Consider the following 11,160-nt stretch of genomic DNA (forward strand, 5'->3'; position numbering starts at 1 on the left):
GTGATTAAGTAAACAGATGGAACGGCAGCCTTACCAGATATCTTGAGAGATGGTGGACGGACTGGGTATATAGAGAACCCTACTGTGAATATTGTCTCATACCGGACAGGGTGTGAGGACGACCCGCTTCACCCTAATACCAAATGGGGTATCGAGGTTTAATGTCTTGGCGCTCATACCGAACGGAGTATAAGGATGACCCTGTAATTGAGATTGTTAATGGAAAGGGTTCACGTGTAGATGAGACATCCCTATGAACCCCTATGGATACCAGTAGGTTGGTGAAATGAGAAACGGTTATGATTTAGTTTATTGTTAATGGATATGAATCTATGATATGTTTTACGTTGCTAATTGTTCATTAAGTTATGATCTGTATGATATTATTGTCTCTATAAATTATTTTCATAAATTTCACAACGATAAATAATTTTATGATTGATAAACGAATTTGCTAAATTTAATACTCCATTAGTTGTTTTAATTTTATAATAATATTTACTTATGTATCGGTGATATAGTGTGATATCCTTATTGGGTTAGTATAACTCACTATTTATTTAACCATTTCAGATCAATAGAACCTGGTTCCAGAGCCTGATCCGCAAGAAGATTGAGAGTAGATAATAAATACTTTCTATTTTTTATTGTATTTCTTATTTCTCGTATTTCTTTCAGATAGTTCATTTCGTAATGTTGTTCAGTACTTTTAAATTATTGTGTAAGGGATATAAATCTTAACATTTTATTTCGCTTCCGCACTTAAATTATTATATATGGGGTCGCTTCTGGGTCGTTCGATTGTGGGGCATGCGGATTGCCAGCGTGGCCTCCCGCGTGGCATCGGGTCAGCGTGTCTCGCCATGCGGCGCACTCCGATTCGTCGAGACTACTGACTGGGCGGTCTTAGGTGATCAAATTTTTTTTATTTGCATTCTGACATTCAATTTTTGATTTTTTTTTTCAAAAATACTATTCGAACCTAAATTTTCACAAATTTTTTAAAAATTATTTTTAATTTTATTCGTAACTTATTTTTTTTTTCATAATTTCACATTAAATTAAAATTTATTAATTTTAAAAATAAATTCTTATACATTTTTAAAATTTTAAAATTAATTTCGGGCCAAATTCTAGTCTCAATTATTACATTATTTGTATTTAAAAATAATAATTGTTCATAAAAAATCTTATAATTTTTCAAAAAATATTAATGAATCTAATTATAAGTAGGACTAAAACAAAAAAAAAAACTCTTAAAAATTATTTTATTTTTTATTTTTTCGATGAAATTTATTTTTTGTTATTTAAAAATTCTAATAACTACTTCTAGAAACACGTAATAATATTAAAAAATTAAAAAATAAACACACTGTTTTTTTAGTGTCGCGGGATTTTTCTTTCCTGGTTCCGTTTTCCCTCCTTTTACTTTCAACTGAGCTACCAGAAGCTCCACCCCGCGTCCATTCCATTATCATCATCTACCAGTAGCTTTTCCTCATGTTTTTTTCAACCAAGCCGTCTCAGTTGCCATAAATCTTCGACTCCAACCACTGATCAATTTTGAACCCTATTTCACTCGATTTCTTCAACCTGGCTTGTATTTTTCACGACTGGAAGAAAAATTGGGAGAGCAGCTGTTGATCGCTTTCAAATCCCTAATTCGCTCGAAGAAGTACTTTATTTTTCTGTCGTGTTTTGTTTTTTCATTTTATCCTTGTTATCCATTCTTATTTTCTGCATAGTGTTGTTTTTCAATGGTTGCTTATATTAGGCGCTTCATGTTACCATTGTCTGGCCGCATCAACTCATAACTAAAAGGTAAGTCATGCTTCTTACTTCTTCTATTTCTTGTTGATTTTGCTGTGGTAAATTAAGTTTTTGTTTGAGTTTGTTTTTAATTATAATTCACAAAATAAGATCGAAAATAAAATATAAATATAATAGAAATTTGAGCGAAACTAAATTATTTTCGTGATTTTTTTATTGACAAAGGAGAATACAAAATTATGTTTGTTGAATTAAAGATACGAATGAAGTGAGTTGATTATACATAATTTGTGCAATATCTAAACAGTAGGATGAGAATAAATAGATTTGAACCAAAATCAATGTTAGAGTTAGTCTCTACAAGAATGTATGGGTTTTAGATTCCATGTTGATGGATCTTCATATGAGTAAGTGTTGAACCTACTGTTTATGGCTATTTGCTTCTTCTTCTACAAGCTAGAAGAAGTTTTTTTTTTCTTTGTTTCTTTTTTTTTTTTTTAATGGAACTGTTGGTTCATTTAGCTACCCTGCTTTTGCTCCTGTTTGTATTTCTACACTTTGGGGCGGTTGGTATTGTTTCAGGTCCCTATTGCGCAGGCAATTACTAGTGAAGTAGGTAGATGTAATTGTATTGTTCTTAAGTAACCATTGCTAGGAGGGTTGGATGGTGGTACTTGATTCGGTTTCTAGTTTTTATGTGATTTCTCTGTCATAATGCATTTATGAGCCAGATCTAGACTATTCTTCAACAGCTTTTCTTCTTTTAGTTCTTAAATTAGTATTTGTTTCCCACATTGTTAAAAGCTCCCAACAGGTTATTGGATTAGCTATATAAAGGTCATAAGTAAGGTTTTAGTAGTTCATAAGTCAGCCAAAATGATAATTATACAAGTTAATGACAAAAGAATCAAATGCTTGGCCTAACATGTTTCACTCCCCGAAAATTGCCACAATCAACTCTGTAGCATTTAATATATATATATATATATATATATATATATATAGTTGTTCAAAAAATACACTTAACTTACCAGTTCTTAAAATAACTTTCTTGCTTCATAATAATTTCAAGCATGCTGTCACCCTCCCTCTTCATTTCCTCATCCGAGTTCAAGGACCTTTTCTTGGTTTCCTTGGAAGCACACAAGGGTTCCTATGATACGGGCTATTTAATTCAAGAAACATAACCAGTGTGATCTGTTACATGACTGATCATATAAGCTCTCTGAATAATCAAAGAACCATCTGTTCTTCCTTCCGTTTATGCACTTTTTATCCAAATAATTTCCTAGGGTATTGCAGCATGCCAGTTTTTCATATCATAAATTTCAATATTTAATTTCCTGGAATATTACTGAATAAAATATTGCTCTCTCTTTTAATTTTGTTGATGTTTAGGCGATTCAGTGTTGTTCTCCTTTGAAAATCTTTTTTTTTTTTTTTCACTAGTGATTTTTAAAGAATAATATTGTGTAGTGACTCAGTGTTGATGTTGCACAATCCGCTTAGTTTGTTATTCTAGTTAGCATGCCAAATACCTGTGTTTATATCACCCAGCATGTATAAGATCTTGTCATTGCGTAATACTGTATCGCATGAACTGAGCCAAAACAAAGAAGGTAAGAAATTAAGCCGCTCTTCTAAAAAAATTGAAAATATTATTGAAGTTTCACCGAGAACATAATAATCGTTCCTATTCAACCTAGTCGGCAAATTTGATAGTATGTGTGTGTGTATATTAATATCTGTTTTATGAAGTTTGTGAAAAAAAAAAAAAGTTATCACAGTTCATATTAGCTACCAAAAATGTTATCATCACCACCTTTTACCTAGTTCTTGAAGAATGAGGGGGCCATTTGGGATTCTCTTGAAGCCACTTTGACGAGTAGGAAATAGGCAGTAGAATTATGACATTTAGGCTTAAATTTAATATGTTTAAATTTTTTAACTTAATACTTTTTTTAAAAAAGTTTATGAATTTAAATTAAATTATATTTCCTAATGTGTTTTTATTTGAATATTGTTTGAGATGTTATGATTATTATTTGTTTGTGTCATAATTAATGAATGTATGCATTCTTAACTCAAAAAAAAAAAAAAAATTTGATTCTTGTTACATGAACTTTTAATTTCTACATTTATTTTATTTTTGAAATAAACTTCTACGTGTTTTTATATGCAACTTAAACTTATATGTTGTTACTTTTCCTGTTTGCTCATCTTAACTAAATTAATGAGTATTCTTTTGGATTTATAGTTTATTTCTTATATTTTCTAGTTCAAGTTTTTAGATTTTAACCAATTTATGCATCTAAGTTTTATATTAATTGCAATTATTTTTACCATTATAGGTCCTCATTCAAAATTTTTATAGGGTTAAAACTTCTATAGGGATTTTTTTTTTTTTAATTTGTGTAGTTCATTCATGTCTTCCAGAATTATTTGTTAAATATTGTTACTTTTAATTACCTTATATGTTTTAACCAGAAAAAAATAAATTAGTTCAAGAAATAAAATTAGAATTTATTTAGAAAACAAATTAAAACTATTTTTAAGTATATCTTAAATATTTGTATGTATATATGGACATATATGTATATATGGAATTGTTAGGGTTTAGAAGAAAATAACTCTCTACTGTGCATGTGTAACACCCAAATTTATTTTAATATAATTTGAACTAAATTGTAGATACGATTTTTGTAATTTTTTTAATTTTAATTTAATGAAAAAATAAAGTAAAATTGATGTAGAATTAAATTAAAAATAATTTTAAAAAAAATGAATTAAAATTTGAGTTTTCAGAGTATTTTTTAAAGAAAAATTGAAAATAGGAGGCAAAACGTGATTTTGAAAAGTTTTGTCACGTCAGAACCTAGGTTAGCAGTCCTGACCAATCAGGATGCGCCAAGTGGTAGAGACGTTGACGCAGGAGGCCACGCAAGGGAGGGCTACATGGGCGATCTGTGTGCTTGCGATCGAATGATTGAAGTTCGTTTCCGCGCGCACGAACGACCTGGATGCGCTCCCTCCCAAACGCGATCAAACAGCCAGATTCAAATGCGATCGGATGGTTTAGAGTGAATCGCGATGGACGGTCCAAATTAGATCGCGATGAACGGTGCAGATTTATTTCCTATTTAATCGCGATCGGACGATCCAGATCAAACGCGATGAGCAGTCCAGATCAAAAGTGAATGAATATAAATAATCCCCATCTGCACCAAACTCTAACCTTAGCTGCCAGAACCCCTCGTCGGAGAAGACGACCCAGTTGCTGGGGAGCCAACTGCCGCCACCCGTCGCCGCACCGGAACCCTTTCCGACCACCAAAAAAGGTAAAAACTTTTTTTTTTTGCACGAAATTCAATTTTAAGCTCACTCATGGCCAAATCGGAGTGAAAAGATCGGCTAATTTGTCGAAAAACACCGGCGAAACCCAACAGCGCCATTGTGGAAAATTTTACAAAATGTCTCTGATGAGGTCCTTTTCGATTCCCGTTCGGCGTAATATTTTCACCGTTGTGATCATCGTTCTTTTCTTTACAGGTTAACCAGAGCAAAATATCCAACCGCAACATGAGTCGGAGGAGCCATCGCACCGGAGTGCGTCGTCGGTGAGTTTTGGATTTGTGTTTTTTTTTTGCTAACCGAGACCCTTAAGTGTGTTTTCTCACAGGGATTGATGCAAAATCAACTGAATTTGACTGAAAATGGCTGAAAATTGTCAACCCGAGGCGGATCGCTGTTGCCGGAGCACGGCGGAGCCGCTGTGCTGGATTTTCAAAACTGCCCGAGTGGGCCCTAAGACTGATTTTAGATTTATTTGGAACATTTATAGGTACTATAAGCGCATTTCAGTTCTCGGAGAAAAATTTAGGGAATTTAGGGATCGTCCGTAGGCGCAATGAACCGTTTAGCTTTTTGACGTCAAATCAAGTAAGGACCACTCACTCTATTCTCTATCATAGAATTGAAGTTTAAATATATAATAATGTGGTATTTTGTGCGATTTTAGTAGACATGCATAATTAATTACTGATTGCTAATGGAGGCCGAACCAGAAATTGTTCTCTGTTAATATATGTTGATGTATTTTACAGTCTAAAAGTATGATAGTGTCTTATCGATTTATTTTATGATTTGAATGCATGAATTGCTGTCTTACATTACTACTGTTTGATTTAGGATTTAAGACATGATTGTATTACTTGATGCATGTTTATTTGCTTATGTGATTATGTTTGATTTGGAAATTGAGACTAAAGGAAAATGGAAAAGTGGTGTGATTAAATAAACAGATGGAACGACAGTCTTATCAGATATTTTGGGAGATGGTGTACGAACCGGGTACATAAGGAACCCTACCGTGAACGGTCTCATACCGGACCGGGGTATGAAGACTGAATAATTTGGCACTCATACCGAACAGGATATGAGGACGGTCCGCTTCACCCTCATATCAGACAGGGTATTGAAGTTTAATGTTTTGGCGTTCATACCGGACGGGGTATGGAGACGACTATGTAATTGAGATTGTTAAAGGAAAGAGTTCACGTGTGGCGGGAACATCTCTATGAACCCCCATGGATACTAGTAGGCTGGTGAAAGAGAAACAATTATGGTTTGGTTTATTGTTAATGGATATGGATTTATAATAAGTTCTATGTTGTTGATTGTTCATGAAGTTATGATCTATATGGTATTATTGTTTTTATAAGTTGTTTTCATAAATTCTATTATGATAAATGAACGAGAAATGATTTTATGATTGATAAATGAATTTACTAAATTTAATGCTCCATTAGTGATTTTCGATTTTATACCAACTTTTGTTTCTGTGTCGGCGATATAGTGTGATATTTTTACTGGGTTAGTGTAGTTCATCCTTTATTTAACTATTTCAGATCAAGAGTACCAGGTTTCAGAGTCTGATCCGCAAGAAGATTGCGAGTAGATATTAGATATTTTCTATTTGCCATTTGTTTCTTTATTTCTCTTGTTTCTTTTAAAAAATTAATTCCGTAATGCTGTTCATTACTTTTAAATTATTGTGTAAGTAATGTAAATTTTAAAATTTTATTTCGCTTTCGCACTTAAGTTATTATATATTTTCTTTTGAATTTTCGGAGTCGTTAAAGTAATCGTACAAATGTTCGATTTATTTTATATATATAAATATTTGCATTTTAACTGCTACGATTTAAGAATCTAGAAAAAAAAACTGGTTAATCTTATTAGGGTTTCTTCGTCTCATTCATTTTATATTGTTTTTCACTATTAGATTTCTTTGCTTTTTTTTTTTGACAGATTTGCCTTCAATCTGCCTCAGGAAGAATCTCTTGTTCCAGATCTACAAGGATCAAAAAAATATTTTGCCTCCCCATAGATCTTTCATATCTTGCGAACTGGTAAGAAATTTCTACCTATCTTTCAGTATTTCTCCTTAAGCTTAGAATTCTCATATTTTTTAAAGGAATAATTAAAATAATCATTATTATTTATCGAGATTACGTGTCACATATCCTAAACTTACCCAATTTATTTTTTTTAAAAAACAAATATATCCACTATTTACGTTGGACGGCATAAAATTTTATAGTCTTTATAATAAATATTAATATTTTGACATAGTTAGATAGTTATATATAATAGAGAGAGCAGGCTGCGTAGAAAACTATAATATACTCTTTGTTTATATATGACTAATTTTAATCAAAACAAATGTATGATCATTATTTCAATACTTTATTCACGTCTGTCTCTTCTTTGTGGAGCGTTAGAGTGAATTTGTCAACTCATCGTTAACTTAAACCCATGAATTAAGAATCTTCATGTCCAAGACACAACTTTCTCAAATGGCTTAAATTTCCTGCAAGACGCGTTTAGATGATGAAAGCTTTGCTAGCGTAGTAGATACCAGATGTTTTTCTCATTTGTCTTAGACATCTAATTTTTTTAAGATTAAAAATTAAAATATTTGAATTATATTTAAATGTTCTTTCAAAAAAATTAAAGTATTTAAATATATTTTAATGATTTTTATTTTTTCTATTAAAAATAAAATATACATTTAAAAAAAGTGAATAATTTTAGAAACTAGATTATAGTGAAAAAATTAAGATTAAATTATAATAATTATTAAAATTTAAAAATTAATTTATTAATTTGCTATACATATTACCAAATCATATGAATTGAAATACTTGACGGACGACCTGCAACGAGTTGTGACGCTTCAACATAACTAACAGTGGTTGAAGAAGAAAACTTTGGAAAAAAGAGAAGAAGCCGTGTTGTGTAATCAATAATTTTTTTTTTAAATACAATGTAATGTATATTAATTTTATGTTAAATAAAAATTTGAATTAAATTTTAAATAATCGCTGGGACTGGGAGACTAGTACTAACCATTTTTTTTTGTGAAATAGGTGGGGCCGGGTTTCTGTGGGTTTTCACATGATCATGCAAGCAGGCAAAAACATGTTTAAGGGCAATAAGTCCCTAATAGTGGTCCTTCACAGTGGACTTAGCTGGACTGAGCCTGGAAATTAATGGCAAAGGCTTTTAATATTGATTTTTCATATTTGATTATTATTATTAATTATTCTTCTTTCATATTTATTTATTTTCTTAAGAGCACTGTTAGTTAATTACAATAATATGAGTGGTTGAAAGATCAATAAGTGACTTATTTATTAAAAAAATATTTTTCTTACAATTAAATATATTTTTTTTTTACCCTTTTTCTTTAGAAAATGCACTCAGAATTTAGTTTATTTGTGGATTCAAATAAAATTTTATCTTATTAAAACATCATGCTCTAAAAATAATTAAAAATAACATCTTATTTATAAAAAAGTTTATAATAATAACATAACTAGTAAGTGATATTATTTCGTATTTTGAATTTATTAATCGGACATATTGGAATATCAAAACTAGTTTGGCTACAAGTCCACTCTTGCTAAGCAATTAGCCTTTTCTGACATGCTGGAAATAATTATTTCGGACCCCTCGTGATACTCATTCGGTGACATATTTAAGAAAACAAGGTTAAAAACAATCATTATTGTATTAAAGAAGAAGTCCAAAAGGCAAACACCAAACCCACACCTAGAAAGCTCGAGACCACCAATCACGCGACAATAGCCGTTGGGAGTACCCAACGGTCGTTATCAACCGGCCGTTGTCTCTTGGCGCGTTTTTTTTTTTTTCCCCTTTAATTCCTAACGCCTCTTTAATTTCAGATCCGTTATTAACGGTCTAGTTTTTTTAAAAAATTTCTCGGATAAAAAAAAGAGAACAGTTCAGTTTTTTTATTTTTTATTTTTTATTTTTTTATTTTTAAATTCAAGATAATAATTATTTATGTCACGAGATAACGCGTCTTTCGATTTGTTAAACTAATATTCTCCTACTAGTCTTCTGGCAGACGCGTATACCAAAAGACGAAGCCTTTTATTTAATTAAAATTGAAAATGCTCGGGGGGGTGTGAAAGTCGAAGTAGAATTGTAATTTTATGTGCGTTAAAAGTCGGAAGTTGAATTGTATGTTTATACGTGTTATTATTATTTTTTTTTATAGAAATTATTTATATTATTTAATTAATTTAATTTAACTATATAAATAAATTATTATGTGAAAGGATTCTAATTTTTCTCAACCAATTTATAATATAATTTTGATTAAATTAGTAATTAGTTTAATGAAAAAAAAAACATTAACAGGTAAGTGGAGAAGATCACCCAAGTGTGTTCCGAGAAGAAAATTATTAGACAAGCAAGCCAGCTATAAATGTTTTCTTTTTCTCCCCCCCCCCCTTCAATCATGGATCTGCTGCAACCCACACTTGATTTCCCGTTCTTCTCTGTTTTAACTTCTCCTTTTTAAAGCTGCCCAACTTTCTCTCCAATTTTCTCTCCATACTCAAGAAACTCCCACCGCAGGAAACCAGAAAGAAAGAGAGACTAGCTGGCTGTGACACTCTTTCTATTTCTGTCTCTGCTTCTTATAACTTTAATACCTTTTACAAATGCCAACTATTTTGCTGAGGATTTTCCTCGTTTACAATCTTCTTAATTCAATCCTTCTCTACTTGATTCCCAAAAAGCTAAGAGGCTTCCTCCCTCCCTCCTGGTACCCCCACCCCCACCCCCACCACCACCACCACCAGCAGCAGCAGCAGCCCAACCTCGTTCTCGACTCCTCCTCTAAGTCTCCGTCTCCGTCCCCGTCCTCCGTTTCTGGGCTTAAGCGAATGGACTCCGCTGAGCTGAAACGTGTATTCCAGATGTTCGACAAAAACGGCGACGGTAGAATCACGAAGAAGGAGCTCAACGACTCGTTAGAGAACCTGGGTATCTTCATACCCGACAAAGAGTTAGCCCAGATGATCGAGAAAATCGACGTGAACGGAGATGGGTGCGTGGATATCGACGAGTTCGGTTCCTTGTACAAATCGATCATGGACGAGCACGACGAGGAGGAGGACATGAGGGAGGCGTTCAACGTGTTCGATCAGAACGGAGATGGGTTTATCACCGTCGACGAGTTGAAGTCCGTGTTAGCCTCGCTTGGGCTTAAGCAAGGCAAGACCGTGGAGGACTGCAAGAAGATGATCATGCAGGTTGACGAAGATGGTGATGGGATGGTTAATTACAAAGAGTTTAGGCAGATGATGAAAGGGGGCGGATTCAGTGCTTTGAGTTAAAAATTTAAAGGGTGTTTGGCTTAGGAGCAAACAGAGTTTTTTTATTCATTGAAAAAACACACACGCGAAAAAACTTGTGGTATGTACATAGAATCTCTGGAGGAAGAGGAAGAAGAAAAAAGAGGTGAACCATTTTTTTGACAAAAAAAAAAAAAAAAAGAGGATGACCATTTTTCATCTGGTTTGTTTTAGAAAGGCATTGGTGTGCCAAGTGCAAGCGCAATAGTGGACAGATCAGGGGTAACATGTGTAGGTCAGAATCCCCCTAACCCTCGAGTCCAGCCAGTGATTTTTTGACGCGTGTTTGCCGGGGGGAGGGTGGGAAGCGGGGGAAAGGGAAGTGAAGGGTTGATTGCAGAAGGGGAGACGGTGGTGGTAACAACTCGGCTTCCGAAAGGCAAAAAGAAAGTATGTGTTTTCTTGTTTTGTGGGGATTCTTTTGCTTTTGATCTGTTGTGTATGCTTGGTTCAATTTTCTTACAATCCCCATTTTCATATTGTCCTTATTTTTTTTTTGGGGGGGGTGTGTTTGTGTGAATGATTATCTGGTTTCTATTTTTTTTCTATGATTGACCAAATTATTTTTAGAACAAAATTCTCACTACTACATTTTCTCAATTAAGTAAACTACTTGATTGGTTCCAAAAGAAATTTAAGTTCTTGGAATGTTAGAGAT

The 11,160-nt window shown here is 32.9% G+C and overlaps 1 protein-coding gene and 1 long non-coding RNA gene across 5 annotated transcripts; both read left to right on the top strand.

Annotated features, from left to right (window-relative positions):
• The first annotated feature begins 1,377 nt into the window (after window positions 1-1,377).
• LOC110821543 (uncharacterized) lies at window positions 1,378-6,457 on the top strand. 4 transcript variants are annotated; one of them, XR_015819147.1, is made up of 3 exons: window positions 1,378-5,108; window positions 5,320-5,387; window positions 5,450-6,457. It is a non-coding gene; the product is annotated as an uncharacterized LOC110821543 (long non-coding RNA). The 4 variants fall into 4 exon arrangements; XR_015819146.1 differs by having other exon boundaries at window positions 1,378-1,821; window positions 4,643-5,108; window positions 5,320-6,457; XR_015819148.1 differs by having other exon boundaries at window positions 1,378-1,675; window positions 1,775-5,108; window positions 5,320-6,457.
• A 3,120-nt stretch (window positions 6,458-9,577) lies between these two features.
• LOC110821402 (Calcium-binding EF-hand family protein) lies at window positions 9,578-11,111 on the top strand. The gene has a single exon (XM_022051232.2). The coding sequence runs from the start codon at window positions 9,807-9,809 to the stop codon at window positions 10,482-10,484; it is 678 nt and encodes a 225-aa protein (XP_021906924.1). The 5' UTR covers window positions 9,578-9,806; the 3' UTR covers window positions 10,485-11,111.
• Window positions 11,112-11,160: the final 49 nt, after the last annotated feature.

This window comes from Carica papaya, chromosome 5 (genome assembly GCF_054855325.1).
Source record: "Carica papaya isolate Zhongbai chromosome 5, ASM5485532v1, whole genome shotgun sequence".
Lineage (NCBI taxonomy): Eukaryota > Viridiplantae > Streptophyta > Magnoliopsida > Brassicales > Caricaceae > Carica > Carica papaya.

Coding starts and splice junctions, on each gene's coding strand:
- LOC110821402 (XM_022051232.2), top strand. CDS start 9,807: ATGCCAACTATTTTGCTGAGGATTTTCCTCGTTTACAATCTTCTTAAT.